General features: G+C 37.8%; 1 protein-coding gene across 16 annotated transcripts in view; it reads right to left on the bottom strand.

Annotated features, from left to right (window-relative positions):
- ZRANB3 (zinc finger RANBP2-type containing 3) overlaps nt 1-21,658 on the bottom strand; it is a 301,572-nt gene that overhangs the window by 95,159 nt on the left and 184,755 nt on the right. For all 16 annotated transcript variants that reach the window (XR_015145498.1, XR_015145502.1, XM_086350708.1 and 13 more), the window contains 2 exons: nt 5,718-5,889; nt 4,425-4,541 (listed from right to left, as the gene is read on the bottom strand). Coding sequence is in view for 14 of the 16 variants with exons in the window: in XM_086350708.1 (XP_086206834.1) it covers nt 4,425-4,541; nt 5,718-5,889 (289 nt within the window). In the remaining 2 variants the exon portion in view is untranslated. The remainder of the gene's footprint in view (nt 1-4,424; nt 4,542-5,717; nt 5,890-21,658) is intronic.

A 21,658-nucleotide genomic window follows, 5' to 3' on the forward strand; every position in this document is an offset into this window, starting at 1 on the left:
AATCATCTCAGGATCTCCCTGGTGGTCCAGTAGCTAAGACTCCTGCGCCCAGTGAAGGGGGTCTGGGTTCAATCCCTAGTCAGGAAGCTGGTTCTATATGCTGCAACTAAGGCCAGGTGCAGCCAAATAAATACACAAATATTTTTAAAAAATTGTCTCAAACTAGCTCACAGACTTACATATATAATGTAAGGTTATAGTACTTCTAGAAGAAAACATTGGAGAAAATCTTTTTGAATCTGGATTAAGCAAAAATCAATTAGGACTCAAAACGCATAAAATATAAAAAGAAAATTGAGGACTTCCATGTTGGTACAGTGGATATGAATCCACCTGACAATACAGGGGACATGAGTTCGATTCCTGGTCCGGAAAGATTCCACATGACACAGAACAACTAAGCTTGTGTGTAACACCTACTGAGTCTGCTCCCCAGAACCTATGTGCTCAACTACTGAAGCCCACGCAGTCTAGGGCTCATGAGCCACAGTTACTGAGCCCACATGCTGCAACTACTGAAGCCCATGCCCCTGCAGCCTGTGATCCACAATAAGAGAAGCAACCACAGTGAGAAGCCAGTGCACCGTAACAAAGAGCAGCCGTGGCTAGCCACAACTAGAGACTGCCCATGCACAGCAATGAAGACCTAGTGCAACTGAAAAAAAAGTAAGTAAATAATTTAGAGATCTCTAGTCTCCTCAAGAGACTAGAGATCTCTTCAAGAAAATTAGAGATACCAAGGGAACATTTCATGCAAAGATGGGCTCAAAAAAGGACAGAAATGGTATGGACCTAACAGAAGCAGAAGATATTAAGGAGAGGTGGCAAGAATACACAGAAGAACTGTACAAAAAAGACCTTCACGACCCAGATAATCACGATGGTGTGATCCCTCACCTAGAGCCAGACATCCTGGATGTGAAGTCAAGTGGGCCTTAGGAAGCATCACTACTAACAAAGCTAATGGAGGTGATGGAATACTAGTTGAGCTATTTCAAATCCTGAAAGATGATGCTGTGAAAGTGCTGCACTCAATATGCCAGCAAATTTGAAAAACTCAGCAGTGGCCACAGGACTGGAAGAGGTCAGTTTTCATTCCAATCCTAAGAAAGGCCATGCCAAAGAATGTTCAAACTACCACACAATTGCACTCATCTCACATGCTAGCAAAGTAATGCTCAAAATTCTCCAAGCCAGGATTCAACATACATGAACCATAAACTTCCAGATGTTCAAGCTGGATTTAGAAAAGGCAGAGGAACCAGAGATCAAATTGCCAACATCCGTTGGATCATCAAAAAAGCAAGAGAATTCTAGAAAAGCATCCACTTCTGCTTTATTGACTATGCTAAAGCCTTTGATTTTGTGGATCACAAAGAACTGTGGAAAATTCTTCAAGATATGGGACTATCAGACCACCTTACCTGCCTCTTGAGAAATCTGTATGCAGGTCAAGAAGTAACAGTTAGAACTTGACATGGAACAACAGACTGGTTTCAAAGTGGGAAAGGAGTATGTCAAGGCTATATATTGTCACCCTGCTTATTTAACTTATATGCAGAGTACATCATGAGAAATGCTAGGCTGGATGAAGTACAAGCTTGAATCAAGATTTCTGGGAGAAATATCAATAACCTCAGATATGCAGATGACACCACACTTATGGCAGAAAGTGAAGAGGAACTAAAGAGCCTCTTGATGAAAGTTATGACCAATCTAGACAGCATATTAAAAAGCAGAGACATTACTTTGCCAACAAAGGTCCGTCTAGTCAAAGGTGTGGTTTTTCCAGTAGTAATGTACGGATATGAGAGTTGGACCATGAAGAAAGCTGAGCACCAAAGAACTGATGCTTTTGAACTGTGGTGTTGGAGAAGACTCTTGAGAGTCCCTTGGACAGCAAGCAGATCCAACCAGTCCATCCTAAAGGAAATCAGTCCTGAATATTCATTGGAAGGACTGATGCTGAAGCTGAAACTCCAATACTGTGGCCACCTGATGCAAAGAAGTGACCCATTGAAAAGACCCTGATGCTGGGCAAGATTGAAGGCAGAAGGAGAAGGGGATGACAGAGGATGAGATGGTTGGATGGCGTCACTGACTCAAGGGACATGAGTTTGAGTAAGCTCTGGGAGTTAGTGATGGACAGAGAAGCCTGGCGTGCTGCAGTCCATGGGGTCGCAAAGAGTCAGACACGACTGAGAGACTGAACTGAACTGAAGATAAATAATTGATAAACATGATTGTTTCAAAACTTAAAATTTCTGTTCTTGAAACAGACAATGTTAAGAAAACAGAAATGGATCCACAGACTTGGAATAATTATTTGTAAATGACAGATATGTTAGAGAACTTGTTTCTAAGATATATCAAGGGCTCATATAACCCAGTATAAATATGGGCTTGATGTGAGCAGACACTTTACAAAAGAAAATGAATGGCTAAAAACTAAATGAAAATATGTTCGATATCATTAGACATTAAGAAAAGGTAAGTTAAAATAACCAGGAGACACCACCCATACCAAAAAGAATAACTAAAATTTTAAAAAAGATTGACAATACCAAGTGCTGACAAAGATGGAGGACACTGAAACTCTCCTATGTTGATACTTGGAATGCAAAATGCTATACCACTTTGAAAAACAATTTGGCAGCTTTTGATGAAGTTAAGTCTATGCTTTCCATATGACCCAGTAGTCTTTGTTCCAATTATTTACTCATGGCAAATGAAAATGTGTTCATATAAAGACTTGCACATGAATGATTATAATACGCATGTCCATAAAAGCACAAATTGAGAATACTCCAAATAACCACTAACTGGTAAAGGAAGTTCTAAAAATTGTTACATTAATATAGATATATAAATATTAATATATCCATATATTGAAATACTATTCAGCAATAAAAATGAAAAAACTAATTTAACATGCAAAAACATGGATGAATATTCAAAAATTTTATGCTAAGTGAAACAAGCCAGACACAAAGCTATATACTATGGGATTCCATTTTTGTGACATTCTGAAAAACACAAAACTATAGTGGTAGAATACTTTGGCCACCTGATGCAATGCCAATACTTTGGCCATCTGATGTGAAGAACTGACTCATTGGAAAGGACCCTGATGCTGGGAAAGATTGAAGGCAGGAGGAGAAGGGGACGACAGAGGATGAGATGTTGGATGGCATCACCGACTTGATGGACATGAGTTTGAGTGAGTTCCAGGAGTTGGTGATGAACAGGGAAGCCTGGCATGCTGCAGTCCATGGGGTTGCAAAGAGTCAGACACGACTGAGCTGAACTGAACTGAATAGTGATAGAAACCAGATCTGTGAGCACCAAAGTCTAGAGGGAGGTGTGAAGGAAACATCCACAAAGGTGCGTGAGGAAACTTGGGGATAATAGAAATGTTCTCTATCTTGATTGTACTGGTGATTAACTATATATGTTAAGTTTCATCAAACAGTATGTTTTAAAAAGAATTTCACTATATGTGAATTATACCTTAACAAACCTCTTTTTAAAAAGTTATGTTATAAAGGAAATCTCAGATTTGGAGAAAGATGACATATTAGCATGTATAAGTTCAATGATGCTGGTAAAAACAGCAACAAACAATGTGTGATGAATCTATTTGATAGTCATTGAGATTTAAAAACTAACTCTCTAACTTGCACCTTTGGACAAACAGAATGTAAACACAACTATATCTGGAGGAATGTAAAAACATAATACCAATTAAAAATGATTGACATATAAAAAAGATTACTAGTAGCCATTTTGTAGTAAGACCATGGCAAAAGCTGGCAAAAATGATGAATATATGTAAGTCCTTTCAATGAGAAAGCATAAAATATACTCCCTCATCAAAGTATACCCATCTAAAGAAAAGGATCAATATATGAACAGGTATAGGGGATTTCCCTGGTGATCCAGTGGTTAAGAATCTGCCTTGCAATGCAGGGTACACTGGTTTGATCCGTTTTTGGGAACTAAGATCCCACATGTTGCAGAGCAACTAAGCTCACACCACAACTTACTGAGCCCGCATGCCACCACTAGGCAGTCTGTGAGCCATAACGAGAGAGCCTGTGCCCCACTGTGAAAGACCCCCCATAACACAACAGAGATCCCACGTGCTGCAACTAAGACCTAATGCAGCCAAATAAATTAATAAGCACAATCCTACTCCACATTTATATATATGAATATGAATATATATATATAAGAAAACAGGTATAACAGTGCTCATTATACTGTTTACTTTGAATCTGTCTGAATTTTTCCATGATAAATACTTAAAAAAATTAAATGGCAAAGACATGATGCAGTATGCAACTAGGTCGCTTAATTTTAAAAATTAAATACATTAAATAATTTGTATCAACACAAACACAGGATGGTCAGGTAATGTGTACCTTGGCAATAGCAGTTTGTTTAAACATGCGAGTAATCAACCCCATGACAGTCTCGGTAGCACCTGAATATGGATCTCTCATTAATTTTTCCCACTCTTCAAAGCTGGAATTCAATTCCTATGTAGGAGAAAATAACAATGTTTAGAAATACAGTATAAAGATGACAGCAATTAATGTAATAATGAATCATGTCCTTCTTTTTTTATATATAAAAAATACATATATATATATAACTTCTCAAAGATACCAGTGTGTTCATTTAAAAACATCAGTGTGGAGGTAGGTCAGACACATGTTTGTGCTAATGACAGAAAGCGATGAATAGGTGTGGGAGAAAATCAAGCCCTTTGCTAACACCATAAATCAAACAATTGCAGCCTTCTCTTACAAAGGGACATTTAGTAAAGAAAAAAATAAAAATTTAAGAAAAAATTTAAATAAAATAAAAATTTTAAGTAAAAACAGAAACAATGCACAGTAGCAAAAATATATATGGTAGCAGAGCATTTAATTTAATGGTATGATTTTATTTAAATAAGCATAAAGACTTGGGGAATATTGTCACATAAAAATGTGATATGATATTGACACTTTTATGTTTCTTTTCTTAAAAAAATGGATACAGAAAATAAGACCATTTTTATTTTACTTATACTGCTCAGTGTTTTTTTTTAATATACAAAATGCTTATTTTAAGCTTTCAAGATAAAACAAGGCAATAAGTAGTATTTGCTGATAGTTATGTCCAGATGTGAAGAAATTTCAGAGATTACACAAACATCGTACTCCTCAAAAGTAAATGTAGATAAGGGCTGGGGAAAATACAATTTTGGTTTTCTAGCAAGTTGAACTTCACATTACAACATGGTCACGAAGTTTTAAGATTTCCAGAATTAGGGGATGCAACCAAATTATTCTAGAAGACAGTTACATGTACTTAAGAGTAAGAAACTGAACTTTTCTTGCTAATTACTGGGCTTCACACCCTACAAATACTTAGAATTCTTAGTACTAAGTCTATGCAGCAATTGAAGTGTTTTTTTCACCATTCAGCAGAAATATATTTTTTAAAGACTAAGATACTAAATCTTTTCACATTATTTGATGACTAAATTTAAATTCTTCCTGCTCTTTTCTTGAAATGATATAAGACAATTCATATGGCTTTTTAAATTAAACCTATTTTAAGACAGTGAATTTTTTCCTTCTGTGAAATATGAAATATGTGCAATCTTTCATAGTATAATTTCAAATGATTTCAGATAAGACTTTCAATCAAACATGGGTTCTCACCTTGGCTGCTGCTGATGGAAGATCAAATGGAATACGCTGTCTGATTTTAGGGGGCAGCTGGGTTAAAACTTCAGTCTTTAATCTTCTAATCATTATGTCACTTAATAGCTGATGAAGTTCATTAAGATTTGATGCCCCTCTGCAATCCCACTGAGATCTTCTACCAAAATATCTGTTAGTATGAAGAAAAAAAAAAATGTAGCAAAGCTGGATGCTAGAGTAAGAAAACAATTTATCCAATGTTTTCTTCCTTTTAAGATAAGGAGCGATGATACTGTTTTTAGTTTTATTACTGAATGCAAATTAGTTTCAAAAAACTCTTCTTTAGAAATAGTAATGAATAAGATTATACATTACTGTCAGCTATAGGAAATGTTAATGTTTAAGCATAGTGTTTATGTTTAGTTAATATAAGGCTGACTCATTGGAAAAGACCCTGATGCTGGGAAAGATGGAAGGCAGGAGGAGAAGGGGACAACAGAGTATGAGACAGCTGGATGGCATCACTGACTCAATGGACGTGAGTTTGAGCAAGCTCTGGGAGTTAGTGATGGACAGGGAAGCCTGGCGTGCTGCAGTCCCTTGGTTTGCAAACAGTCGGACATGACTGAGTGACTGAACTGAATATAAGGCTGAGCAAAACTGATAACCCTGAATACCACTGGCATTTTTGGTGACCTCACATAAGGCACTATGTTTAGCAGATCTAGCCCTAACTAAGCACTAACCACCAGAACACCAGTCAGGCTATGTAACAACCAAAACCACCTAAAACATTTTCTACAATTATAGGAGGCAATATTATCTCCCACTGAGCTTTTATGCCCAGCAGACAGATCACTTGGTGAGCTCTTCTTCCTTTGAACCACTGAAATGAGAGCAAAGGCAGGGAAAAAGGTACAAATGCCTTATGAACAAGAGATTGGGAAAGAAAACATCAGAGGATATTCAACAAACGTTTAGAAGTCAGACAAGCAGTAGATGACTTGACAAAAGAAAGCAAGTGACACCTCAAAAATGTTTGCAAAAGGGAACTTATCCTCTAGATCTTTGAGATCAGGAGTTGGAAGCACCAAGCACGGGGGGTAGGTATTACATTTGGTGGATGTACTGAACTTGGACATCAAGACAGCTAGCCTAACAGCATCCCTTTATCATTGTGACAACCCCCACACAAGTCCACAAAATTCACAATGGTCTTCTGGGCGCCAAAACTACTGAAAATAGCTACCAGAGAATAATTAACAAAGGAAAATTTCCTGTTGGGTTGCATTACAATTATTAATATTAACAATTAAATAGCTTCATTTTAGTGGGATTTGGTGGTATTTTAATACAGAGTGTTATTTTGAGAAACTTGTAAATTGCTGATACTGATTTTTTTTTTAGGTTTATGTATTTTTATAGCAAACATACAGGAATAGTACGCAAAACATTAAAAACATGTATTTGCATGTAGAACTGATTAGAAAAGTATAGTGAATGGATGAAACTTCTGTGTGATAAAATGACAGACACCATTTAGTTGTCATCAATAAGAAATTCTTGTTGTTTTTTTTTTTTTTAAAAAAAAACTAAGTGCTGGCATTGTAAAAAAAAATAAATTTAGTTATAACTGCTATAAGTTGAATTACTGAAATCTGTTTATTGAAGTATTTTGACTTCAATGCTTTATGTCTGCACATAATTAAAACTTTACACACTAATAACCCCAATGTTCAATGCAGCACTATTTGCAATAGCTAGAACATGGAAGCAACCTAGTTGTCCATTGGCAGCTGCATGGATAAAGAAGTTGTGGTACATACACACGGTGGAATATCACTCAGCTATAAAAGCAAATGCATTTGAGTCAGTTCTAATGAGATGGATGAACCTAGAGCCTATTATACAGAGTGAAATAAGTCAGAAAGAAGACACATACCATATATTAATGCATATATATGGGATCTGAAGATGGTACGTATGATCCTATGTACAGGGCAGCAAAGGAGACACAGATGTAAAGAACAGATTTTTGGACTCAGTGGGAGAGGGAGAGGACGGGATGATTTGAGAGAACAGCATTGAAACACACGCAGTACCATATGTAGAGCAGATAACCAGTGCCGAGTTTGCTGTATGAAGCAGGGCACCCAAAGACAGCACTCTGTGACAATCTGAAGAGGCAGGGTGGAGAGGGAGTTGGGCAGGGGGGTTTACGATGGAGGCGACACATGTATATCTATGGCCGATTCATATTGATGTATGGCTAAAAAACATCACGATATTGTAAAGTAATTGTTCTCCAATTAAAATAAATTCCTTTTTTTTTCAAAAATAGAAAAATATTTGCCATTACTCAATTCTGTCACAATCAAGATAATTACATTTTGACATTATGGTTAAAAAAAACTAATACCTGTCAAATGTATCTTAATAAAACTGAGAAAAAATAGAACAGGAAAAAAAATCTAATGTTTAGAATTCCATATAAGAGAAAAGATACTACTCAGTGCTAAAAAAGAATGAACTATGAAATCATGGAAAGCTGTGGAGGAAACTTAAATGCATATAACTAAGTGAAAGAAGCTAATAGGAAAAGGCTACACTGTATGATTCCAACCACCCGGTACAGTCAAGAAGGCAAACCTATGGAGACAATAAAAAGATAAATGGCTCCTAGGGACTACAGAGGAGGTAAGGATGATTGGGTGGAACACAGGGAATTTTCAGGGCAGTGGAACTATTCTATATGATACCACAATGGTGGATATATGCCATTGCACCTCTGGCAAAATCCATAGAATGTATAATACTGAGGGTGCACCCTAACATAACCTATGGACACAGGATGATAAGGATGTGTCAGTGGAGTAAAATGATTGTAAAAACGTGCATTATGTTGCAGAATTTCAGTGGTGGGGGAGGTTGTAGATTTCTGAGGACAGAGGGTATATCAGAACTCCCTGTACTTTTCACTCAATTTTGCTGTGAACCTACCTCTGCTCTTTAAAAATAAAGTTTATTAATATAAAAAAGTGTGGAGGATTTGCATTTCAGTCTCTGCCCTGAACATTTCCAGGATTCCCCTGTACCAGAGCCCACTAGAGAGAATGATCTTAGCAAAAGGTGCCTGAGCTGAGGTCAGACTGCTTTAAATCTTGGGCTAGGGGCTTTTTAAATGCCTAGGGCCTGTCTCATGCATGAGACAGGGTGCTCAGGGCTGGTGCACTGGGATGACCCTGAGAGACGGGATGCGGAGGGAGTTGGGAGAGGGGTTCAGGATGGGGAACACATGTACACACACCCATGGCTGATTCATGTCAGTGTATGGCAAAAACCACTACAATATTGTAAAGTAATTAGCCTACAATTAAATAAAGTAATAAAAAGAAATAGAGGTTTAAATATATTTAAAGCAATTAAGTAAGAAATAGAACTTAATGTACTATAATAAAAAATGCAAAGACGAGACCAGGGAAAGAAAAATGGAGGCTGATGTAATTAAACTAAGTTCTTATTGTTCAAAAAAAAAAAAAAATGCCTAGGGCCAAGGAATTTTCAAAGGCATGTGAGACTTTTTAAAAAGTATCAGAAATGAAGTAAAAAGAAAATTTTTGGCTCCAAAATGCCAAAACAAAGTGCAAACTTAATATGTATTTAAGAAATACCTACACAATTATAGCATTAAAGGCCATGGCAATAGCTTTAGTAAGGGTATTCCATGAAGTAATTCATTTAACTTTCAACAACACTAGAAGACAGCAAAAGTACCAGTTATCATCCCTATTTTATGAATGAGGAAACAGATGCAAAAAGAGGTTGAGGAATTTGTCCACAGTATCACAGATGGTAATGGTGGTAATGGAATTTGAGATTAGTAATGTGACTCCAAAGTCTGACTTGAATAAAACTCAACTTTCATATAAGAACACGAACATTATATTTAATGTTCTTGGGATTATTTTGATATGCTTGAGTTTGTGTGTGTGTTGGAGGGTGTGGTGTACAAAAACAGGAGATTCTAGGACTAAGAAACATTTCTGACTTTAGGTCTTAGCCTTCTCTTTCTTGATTCTATTGCTAAAATGTGTAAAATGAGAAGGTCCATTCTTTTGGGGGAATGGTTAAATAAAATGTCAATCAGTCAGTTCAGTCACTCAGTCGTGTCCAACTCTTTGCGACCCCATGAGTTGCAGCACACCAGGCCTCCCCGTCTAGCACCAACTCCCAGAGTTCACTCAGACTCACGTCCATCAAGTCAGTGATGCCATCCAGCCATCTCAACCTCTGTCATCCCCTTTTCCTCCTGCCCCCAATCCCTTCCAGCATCAGAGTCTTTTCCAATGAGTCAACTCTTCGCATGAGGTGGCCAAAGTATTAGAGTTTCAGCTTCAGCATCGGTCCTTCCAAAGAACACCCAGGACTGATCTCCTTTAGAATGGACTGGTTGGATCTCCTTGCAGTCCAAGGGACTCTCAAGAGTCTTCTCCAACACCACAGTTCAAAAGCATCAATTCTTCAGCGCTCAGCCTTCTTCACAGTCCAACTCTCACATCCATACGTGACCACAGGAAAAACCATAGCCTTGACTAGACGGACCTTTGTCGGCAAAGTAATGTCTCTGCTTTTGAATATGCTATCTAGGTTGGTCATAACTTTCCTTCCAAGGAGTTAGCGTCTTTTACTTTCATGGCTGCAGTCACCATCTGCAGTGATTTTGGAGCCCAGAAAAATAAAGTCTGACACTGTTTCCACTGTTTCCCCATCTATTTCCCAGGAAGTGATGGGACCAGATGCCATGATCTTCATTTTCTGAATGTTGAGCTTTAAGCCAACTTTTTCACTCTCCTCTTTCACTTTCATCAAGAGGCTTTTTAGTTCCTCTTCACTTTCTGCCATAAGGGTGGTGTCATTTGCATATCTGAAGTTATTGATATTTCTCCCGGCAATCTTGATTCCAGCTTGTGCTTCTTCCAGCCCAGCGTTTCTCATGATATACTCTGAATATAAATTGAATAAGCAAGGTGACAATATACAGCCTTGATGTACTCCTTTCCCAATGTGGAACCAATCTGCTGTTCCATATTTGGTTCTAACTGCTTTTTAATATGCTGTCTAGGTTGGTCATAGTTTTTCTTCCAAGGAGTAAATGTCTTTTAATTTCATGGCTTCAGTCACCATCTGCAGTGATTTTGGAGCCCAAGAAAATAAAGTCTGTCACTGTTTCCATTGTTTCCCCATCTGTTTGCCATGAAGTGATGGGAACGGATGCCATGATCTTAGCTTTTTCAATGCTGTGTTTTAAGCCAGCTTTTCCCCTCTCCTCTTTCACTTTCATCAAGAGGCTCTTTAGTTCTTCTTCACTTTCTGCCATAGGGTGGTGTCATCTGCATATCTGAGGTTATTGCTATTTCTCCCTGCAATGTTGATTCCAGCTTGTGCTTCATCCAGTCCAGCATTTCACATGATATACTCTGAACATAAATTAAATAAGCAAGGTGACAATATACAGCCTTGATGTACTCCTTTCCCAATGTGGAACCAATCTGCTGTTCCATATTCGGTTCTAACTGTTGCTTCTTGGCCTGCATACAGATTTCTCAGGAGGCAGGTCAGGAGGTCTGGTATTCCCATCTCTTTAAGAATTTTCCACAGTTTGTTGTGATCTACACAGTCAAAGGTTTTGGCATAGTCAATGAAACAGATGTTTTTCTGAAACTCTCTTACTTTTCTATGATCCAATGGATGTTGGCAATTTGATCTCTGGTTCTTCTGCCTTTTCTAAATCCAGCTTGAACATCTGGAAGTTCTCGGTTCATGTACTGTTGAAGCCTAGCTTGGAGAATTTTCAGCATTACTTTGCTAGCATGTGTGGCAATGAAATAAGGTGTATCCATGAAAGAGGAAACATATAAATGAATAAGAAAAAAAGGAGGTGGATGAAACTGGAGCCTATTATACAGAGTGAAGTAAGCCAGAAAGAAAAACACCAATACAGTATACTAACGCATATATATGGAATTTAGAAAGATGGTAACAATAACCCTGTATACGAGACAGCAAAAGAGACACTGATGTATAAAACAGTCTTATGGACTCTGTGGGAGAGGGAGAGGGTGGAAAGATTTGGGAGAATGGCATTGAAACATGTATAATATCATGTATGAAACGAGTCGCCAGTCCAGGTTCGATGCACGATACTGGATGCTTGGGGCTGGTGCACTGGGACGACCCAGAGGGATGGTATGGGGAGGGAGGAGGGAGGAGGGTTCAGGATGGGGAACACATGTATACCTGTGACGGATTCATTTCGATATTTGGCAAAACCAATACAATATTGTAAAGTTAAAAAATAAAATTAAATTAAAAAAAATTTTTTAAGGACAAAGTTGCAGTAGTTTGGCTTAGGGTAGAAATAAACATTTAAACATAAAGGAAATTCAATTCCTAACAACCTAAAATTAATAACAACAACAAAATTTCAAAGATTTCTAAAGAAGTAATGAAGCATGAATCTTTAAATTTCTTTTGGGATTAATACAGCCATTTCCTCATTCACATTTACAAGGTAAGTAAAAATTTGTTTCTCCTTTGCTCTCTCTCTCTCTCTTAGTGGCTAAGTCGTGTCCAACTCTTGCCACCCCATGGACTGTGGCCTGCCAGGCTCCTCTGTTCATAGGATTCTCCAGGCAAGAATACTGGAGTGGGTTGCCATTTCCTTCTCCAATTCTAAACAAGAATAAATAGAAACTTCTTTGTATCTTTCTTTTTCACCATGTATAATTTAAAAGAGGCATTTCTTAATAAGCACTTAATAGTAGCTTACAAGGGGTTTCCCAGGTGGCTCAGTGGTAATAGAATCCACTGGCCAATGCAGGAGACACGAGTTCAATCCCTGGGTCAGGAAGATCCCCTGGAGGACGAAATGGCAACTCACTCTAATGTTCTTGTCTGTAAAATCCCACCCATAGACAAGCCTGGCGGGCTGCAGTGCATAGCTACAAAAGAGACAAACATGACCGAGCACAATCAGCTTAACTGATAAAATAGGAAGCATGGTAAAGAACGTGTACACTTATCTTTGTTCCTGAAACATGTACACACAAGCATACATAGAGTCAACTTTGGAAAACACTTTCTGACTTTTTTTTTTCAAAGTTAACTTCTCTTTTGTCCTTTTGTAGCAATCCCTTTCTTCCACTCCCAGTTCCTGGGAAACACTGATCTGTTTTCTGCCCCTCGGTTTTGCACAGTCCAGAACGGTACATAAACAGAATCATACAGTATGCAGCCTTTAAATCGGATTTCTTTCACTTAGCACACTGTATTTAAAATTCATGTGTCCTGCTGGATATATTAGTAGTTCATTCCTTTTTATTGCTGAGTAATATATCCCACTGCATGGATATTTTATGATTTGTTTGTACATTTACCAGCTGAAGGACATCTGGATTGTTTCAAGTTTTAAGTGACTATTAAATAAAACTGCTGTAAACATTTGCATACATATTTTTGAATGAACATATGTTTTCATTTATCCCAACTAACTATTCAAAATGGGATTGCTGGATTGAATGTTAAGTGTATGTTTAACTTTATAAAAAATTGCCATACTTTTTTCCATAAGTTTATATGCCATTTTACATTCCCATCATTAATGTATGTGAATTCCAGTTCTTTGGCATCATGCACTAACATCATTTGGTATTTTCAGTTTGTAAAAGCTTTATCTATTCCAATGCATGTATTTCATTGCAGTTTTAACTAGCATTTCTCTAATGACTAATGTTGCATCTTTTCAAGTGCTTTTTTGATCTTATCTTTTTGATATCTTTTTGCTTTATAACTGAGTTTTGAGAGATCTGATATGTTCTTTTACATGTTTATTTTGTATATTTTAAAATACATGTATTTATACACATATATTAATTTATATACCCCTTTATCAAATATGTACTTTACAAATATTCTCTTCTTGTCTGTGTATTATCCATTCATTGTCTTACCAGTGTCTTTGGAAGAGACTTTTTCAATTTTTATAAAGAAAATTCATCACTTTTATCTTTCACAATACATGTTTTTTGCATCCTGTATAAAACTATTTGCCTAACCCTAAGTCACAATGTATTCCTTTGTTTTGAGTTTTATAGTTTCAGGTTTTACAATTTACTTTACAATCCATTTTAAATTGATTTTTTTATTTTTTAAATTGTGATCAATATACATAAAACTTACCATCTTGACCATTACTAAGTATGCCATTCAATGGTAATTAAATACATTCATAATGCTACATAACTATCACCACTGGTTATCTTCATAAATTTCATCTTGTAAAACCCAAACTATATACCCATTAAACATAACTCCTCATTCTCTCCTACTCGCACCCCATGGCAAGCACCATTCTACTTTCTGTCTCTATGATTTTGATTAGGTAGATCACATAAGTGGATTCACACAGCATTTGTCTGTTGGAGACTGGTTTATTGCACTTATCATAATGTCCTCAGGATTCATCCATGTTGTGGCTTATGTCAGAATTTCCTTCTTCTAAGACTGAATATTCCATTGGATGTATAAGCCACATTTTGCCTATCCATTCATTCATGGATACTTGATTTGCTTATTGTGAATAAGCTGTTTAACTTACTGTGAATAATGCTGCTATGAATAAGGGCACAAATATCTCTTCACTACCCTGCATTTAATTATTTTGGGAATATAGCTGGAAGTGAAACTGCTGAATTACATGGTATATCAGCTCACTGACTTCCGGCCTCCAAAATTTCTGATTAAGACATCAACTAATAATCATTCTAAGGATCCCTTCTACACACTGAGTTGGTTTGCCCTTGCTATCAAGATTCTCTTTGTCTTTACAAAGCTGGATTATAATGTATCTGGATATGGGCCACCTTTGGTTTATTTTACTCTAGAGTCCGTTGAACTTTCTGGACGTTTATAATGTCTTCCATCAAATTCGGGAAGTTTTCAGTCCTTATTTCTTCAAATAATCTCAGCCCCTTCCTTCTCATTTCTCTTGGGAATCCACAATGCACAGACATCCTATGGGTTCTGTTCACTTTTCCTCATTCTTCTTTCTTTCTTTTCCTCGGACTTGAAAATTTCCATTGTTTTATCTTCAAGTTCTCTGATTCTTTTTATCTTTTAATTTTTAAAAAAATATATATTTTATTGAAGTATAGTTGATTTACAATGTTTCAGGTACACAGCAAGGTGATTCAGTTATACAAATACACATATATGATTTTTGAAATTATTTTCCATCACAGGTTATTACAAGATATTGACTATAGTTCCCTATGCTATTCAGTAAACCTTTGCTGCTTGTTGTGTATCTATTTTTTAATTAGAAATCTAGCATTCTATTCATACTAAGTCAAACAAGTGGAATCAAAATGTCATAATCTTTTTAGTTATGCAAAAATTTGTAAGTTCTCTAAAATATAAATATTATACATATTTATATCAGATCAGATCAGTCGCTCAGTCGTGTCCGACTCTTTGTGACCCCATGAATCGCAGCACGCCAGGCCTCCCTGTCCATCACCAACTTCCGGAGTTCACTCAGACTCACATCCATCGAGTCAGTGATGCCATCGAGCCATCTCATCCTCTGTCGTCTCCTTCTCCTCTTGCCCCCAATCCCTCCCAGCATCAGAGTCTTTTCCAGTAAGTCAACTCTTCACATGAGGGGGCCAAAGTACTGGAGTTTCAGCTTCAGAATCACTCCTTCCAAAGAAATCCCAGGGCTGATCTCCTTCAGAATGGACTGCTTGGATCTCCTTGCAGTCCAAGGGACTCTCAAGAGTCTTCTCCAACACCACAGTTCAAAAGCATCAATTCTTCAGCGCTCAGCTTTCTTCACAGTCCAACTCTCACATCCATACATGACCGCAGGAAAAACCATAGCCTTGACTAGATGAACCTTTGTTGACAAAGTAATGTCTCTGCTTTTGAATATGCTATCTAGGTTAGACATAACTTTCCTTCCAAGGAGTAAGCGTCTTTTACTTTCATGGCTGCAGTCACCATCTGCAGTGATTTTGGAGCCCAGAAAAATAAAGTCTGACACTGTTTCCACTGTTTCCCCATCTATTTCCCAGGAAGTGATGGGACCAGATGCCATGATCTTCGTTTTCTGAATGTTGAGCTTTAAGCCAACTTTTCCACTCTCCTCTTTCACTTTCATCAAGAGGCTTTTTAGTTCCTCTTCACTTTCTGCCATAAGGGTGGTGTCATCTGCATATCTGAGGTTATTGATATTTCTCCCAGCAATCTTGATTTCAGCTTGTGTTTCTTCCAGTCCAGCGTTTCTCATGATGTACTCTGCATATAAGTTAAATAAGCAGGGTGACAATATACAGCCTTGATGTACTCCTTTTCCTATTTGGAACCAGTCTGTTGTTCCATGTCCAGTTCTAACTGTTGCTTCCTGACCTGCATACAGATTTCTCAAGAGGAAGGTCAGGTGGTCTGGTATTCCCATCTCTTTCAGAATTTCCCACAGTTTATTGTGATCCACACAGTCAAAGGCTTTGGCATAGTCAATAAAGCAGAAATACATGTTTTTCTGGAACTCTCTTGCTTTTTCGATGATCCAGAGGATGTTGGCAATTTGATCTCTGGTTCCTCTGCCTTTTCTAAAACCAGTTTGAACATTAGGAAGTTCACGGTTCACATATTGCTGAAGCCTGGCTTTGAGAATTTTGAGCATTACTTTACTAACATGTGAGATGAGTGCAATTGTGCGGTAGTTTGAGCATTCTTTGGCATTGTCTTTCTTTTGGATTGGAATGAAAACTGACCTTTTCCAGTCCTGTGGACACTGCTGAGTTTTCCAAATTTGCTGGCATATTGAGTGCAGCACTTTCACAGCATCATCTTTCAGGATTTGGAATAGCTCAACTGGAATTCCATCACCTCCACTAGCTTTGTTCGTAGTGATGCTTTCTAAGGCCCACTTGACTTCACATTCCAGGATGTCTGGCTCTAGGTCTGTGATCACACCATCATGATTATCTGGGTCATGAAGATCTTTTTTGTACAGTTCTTCTGTGTATTCTTGCCACCTCTTCTTAATATCTTCTGCTTCTGTTAGGTCCACACCATTTCTGTCCTTTATCGAGCTCATCTTTGCATGAAATGTTCCTTTGGTATCTCTGATTTTCTTGAAGAGATCCCTAGTCTTTCCCATTCTATTGTTTTCCTCTATTTCTTTGCATTGATCACTGAAGAAGGCTTTCTTATCTCTTCTTGCTATTCTTTGGAACTCTGCATTCAGATGTTTATATCTTTAAGCTTTTCTACTACACTTGATAAAGGCTTGAAAAAGAACATCAAAAAAAAAAAAAAAGAAGGGATGGAAAAATTGGAGACAAGTTCTGCCAGATCAAATCTGCTTTTGAATTCCTCTAGGGAATTTTTCTTTTCAGTTATTTTACTTTTAAGCTCTTCTTTTTAGAATTTTTAAAGTTTTCTCTTTATTAATATTTCCATTTTGTTCATTCATCATTTTCTAGACTTTCCCCACATCTTCCTTTAATTCTTTGAGAATATTTTTTTTTAATTAAGCACTATTTTTTTTTAAAAACCAAACCACTAGGAAAATATACCACAGCCTAGAAACAGCAGACAGACAGGCTATATTATCATTTCAAGCAATAAGTTGGTAAAAAGACAATAAGGTCCTTATCAAAATGATAAGACTGGGGTGAGAACAATGCATGTTATAAAGGCCCTGACACAAGTGGTATTTGGTAATGGAGGACTGTCCCTTTTTTTGCTCTAAAGGAGTCATATCTCACCCCTGAGTTGCTTACTTTTCCTCCCCTGACCTGTGTATTGCCAGAAGATTACCTCACTAGACCTCTGTTATTTTAAGGAGCAAAGTAAGCAATATTGGGTTTAGATTTTCTTTCAATTCTGGTTTATGAAAACCAGATTTTCCAAAGCCAATACTTCATATTGCTCTTACTTAAGCAGTTCTTTCACTGTTTCAATTCCTCTCTCACTGTTCATTCCTGATTCCTAGCATACAGCACAATCAAAGTGCCCTTTTCCTTCAAGGGTGAGTGTCACTGCAAGATTGTCTCGTCACCATGCTGACTCTGCTGCAGACAACCTCAGGGCCCATCATGGCTGCCAGCAAGAGGGAAGGTTTGCTTCCCCTATCAGTGTGGTATTGCTTCTCGTATTTTTGCAGGTGGAAAATATATAACGTGTGAGAATTTTAAGAAATGTGCATCCACATCTTGATGGCCAGAAATGAATATCCACAAGGACCCTTTCAAATTTTTTATCCAAACCACTTCTCCTAACTCTACATCTTAAATTAACTTTGTATCATTGTATATAAAACAAAACCAAGCAAAATGAAATTGCAGAAGCCCCATTTCCTTCTAAATTAGCAACCTTATGGATTTTGTTTTAATACACTTTGTGGAAAATGCTGTAGTGATCCTTCTGTTAAACAGGAGATTGACAACAAATAGAAACACCTCTCCTCACATTTCACCAGATCATAAGCAAGTTAGATGAACCTGCCAGCCTCTTGGTGTCTGTGTATTCAGAGAATCTGGTACCTTGGAGACTATGACTTGGTACAAGGGAGACTTCCTATTGCCAGATATGCACCTGCAGCGTGAAGAAGAAGTACATTTTTTTTTTAAATTCTCTTCCTTTTTCTATAATCAAAAGCATGTTAGCAATTTGATCTCTGCCTTTTCTAACTCCAGTTGGCATTGGGAAAGACTAGAGATCTCTTCAAGAAAATTACAGATACCAATGGAACATTTCATGCAAAGATGCGCACAATAAAGGACAGAAACAGACCTAACAGAAGCAGAAGGACCTAACAGAAGCAGAAGAAATTAAGAAGAGGTAGCAAGAATACACAGAAGAACTGTACAGAAAAGGTCTTAATGACCCAGATAACCACGATGGTATGGTCACTCACCTAGAGCCAGATATCCTGGAGTGTGAAGTCAAGTGGGCCTTAGGAAGCATTACTACAAACAAAGCTAGTGGAGTGATGGAATTCCAGTTGAGCTATTTCAGATCCTAAAAGATGATGCTGCTAAAGTGCTGCACTCAATATGTCAGCAAATTGGAAAACTCAGAAGTGGCCACAATTGGAAAAGTTCATTTTTCATTCTAATCACAAAGAAGGGCAATGCCAAACAATGTTCAAACTACCACACAATTGCACTCATCTCACATGCTCGCAAGGTAATGCTCAAAATCCTTCAAGTTAGGCTTCAACAGCATCTGAACTGAGAACTTCCAGATGTTCAAGGTGGATTTAGAAAAGGTGGAGGAACCAGAGATCAAATTCCCAGCATCCACTGGATCATAGAAAAAGCAAGAGAATTCCAGAAAAATATCTACTTCTGCTTCACTGACTAAGTTAAAGCCTTTGACTGTGTAGACTCCAACAAAGTGTGGAAAATTCTTCAAGAGGTGGGAATACCAGAGCACCTAACCTGCCTCCTGAGAAACCTGTATGCAGGTCAAGAAGCAACAGTTAGTACTAGACATGGAACAACAAACTGGTTCCAAATTGGGAAAGGAGTACATTAAGGCTGTATATTGTCACCCTGCTATTTTAACTTACATGCAGAGTACATCATGCCAAATGCTGGGCTGGATGATTCACAAGCTGGAATCAAGACTGCCAGGAGAAATATCAATAACCTCAGATATGCAGATAACACTATCCTAAAGACAGCAACAAAAGAGTCCGAAATGCAGTACTTGGATACAATCTCAAAAATGACAGAATGATCTCTGTTCGTTTCCAGGGCAAACCATTCAATATCACAGTAATCCAAGTCTATGCCCCAACCAGTAACACTGAAGAAGCTGAAGTTGAACGGTTCTATGAAGACCTACCAGACCTTTTAGAACTAACACCCAAAAAAGATGTGCTTTTCATTATAGGGGACTGGAATGCAAAAGTAGGAAGTCAAGAGATATCTGGAGTAACAGGCAAATTTGACCTTGGAATACGGAATGAAGCAGGGCAAAGACTAATAGAGTTTTGCCAAGAAAATGCACTGGTCATAGAAAACACCCTCTTCCAACAACACAAGAGAAGACTTTACACATGGACATCACCGAAATCAGACTGATTATATTCTTTGCAGCCAAAGATGGAGAAGCTCTATACAGTCAGCAAAAACAAGACCAGGAGCTGACTGTGGCTCAGATCATGAACTCCTTATTGCCAAATTCAGACTTAAATAAAAGAAAGTAGGGAAAACCACTAGACCATTCAGGTATGACCTAAATCAAATCCCTTATGATTATACAGTGGAAGTGAGAAATAGATTTAAGGGCCTAGATCTAATAGATAGAGTGCCTGATGAACTATGGACTGAGGTTCATGACATTGTACAGGAGACAGGGATCAAGACCATCCCCATGGAAAAGAAATGCAAAAAAGCAAAATGGCTGTCTGGGGAGGCCTTACAAATAGCTGTGAAAAGAAGAGAAGTGAAAAGCAAAGGAGAAAAGGAAAGATATACACATCTGAATGCAGACTTCCAAAGAATAGCAAGAAGAGATAAGAAAGCCTTCTTCAGTGATCAATGCAAAGAAATAGAGGAAAACAACAAAAGGGGAAAGACTAGAGATCTCTTCAAGAAAATTAGAGATACCAAGGGAACATTTCATGCAAAGATGAGCTCGATAAAGGACAGAAATGATGTGGACCTAACAGAAGCATAAGATATCAAGAAGAGGTGGCAAGAATACACAGAAGAACTGTGCAAAAAAGATCTTCACGACCCAGATAAGCACGATGGTGTGATCACTGACCTAGAGCCAGACATCCTGGAATGTGAAGTCAAGTGGGCCTTAGAAAGCATCACTACGAACAAAGCTAGTGGAGGTAAAGGAATTCCAGTTGAGCTATTTCAAATCCTGAAAGATGATGCTGTGAAAGTGCTGCACTCAATATGCCAGCAAATTTGGAAAACTCAGCAGTGGCCACAGGACTGGAAAAGGTCAGTTTTCATTCCAATCCCAAAGAAAGGCAATGCCAAAGAATGCTCAAACTACTGCACAATCGCACTCATCTCACATGTTAGTAAAGTAATGCTCAAAATTCTCGAAGCCAGGCTTCAGCAATATGTGAACCATGAACTTCCTGATGTTCAAGCTGGTTTTAGAAAAGGCAGAGGAACCACAGATCAAATTGCCAACATCTGTTGGATCATAGAAAAAGCAAGAGAGTTCCAGAAAAACATGTATTTCTGCTTTATTGACTATGCCAAAGCCTTTGACTGTGTGGATCACAATAAACTGTGGGAAATTCTGAAAGAGATGGGAATACCAGACCACCTGACCTTCCTCTTGAGAAATCTGTATGCAGGTCAGGAAGCAACAGTTAGAACTGGACATGGAACAACAGACTGGTCCCAAATAGGAAAAGGAGTACATCAAGGTTGTATATTGTCACCCTGCTTACTTAACTTATATGCAGAGTACATCATGAGAAACGCTGGACTGGAAGAAACACAAGCTGAAATCAAGATTGCTGGGAGAAATATCAATAACCTCAGATATGCAGATGACACCACCCTTATGGCAGAAAGTGAAGAGGAACTAAAAAGCCTCTTGATGAAAGTGAAAGTGGAGAGTGAAAAAGTTGGCTTAAAGCTCAACATTCAGAAAACAAAGACCATGGCATCTGGTCCCATCACTTCCTGGGAAATAGATGGGGAAACAGTGGAAACAGTGTCAGACTTTATTTTATGGGGCTCCAAAATTATTGCCAATGGTGACTGCAGCCATGAAATTAAAAGACGCTTACTCCTTGGAAGGAAAGTTATGTGTAACCTAGATAGCATATTCAAAAGCAGACATTACTTTGCCAACAAAGGTTCGTCTAGTCAAGGCTATGGTTTTTCCTGTGGTCATGTATGGAT

This window comes from Bos grunniens, chromosome 2 (assembly GCF_055505025.1).
Source record: "Bos grunniens cultivar Pamir isolate PY7600 chromosome 2, Bosgru_T2T1.0, whole genome shotgun sequence".
Taxonomy (NCBI): domain Eukaryota; kingdom Metazoa; phylum Chordata; class Mammalia; order Artiodactyla; family Bovidae; genus Bos; species Bos grunniens.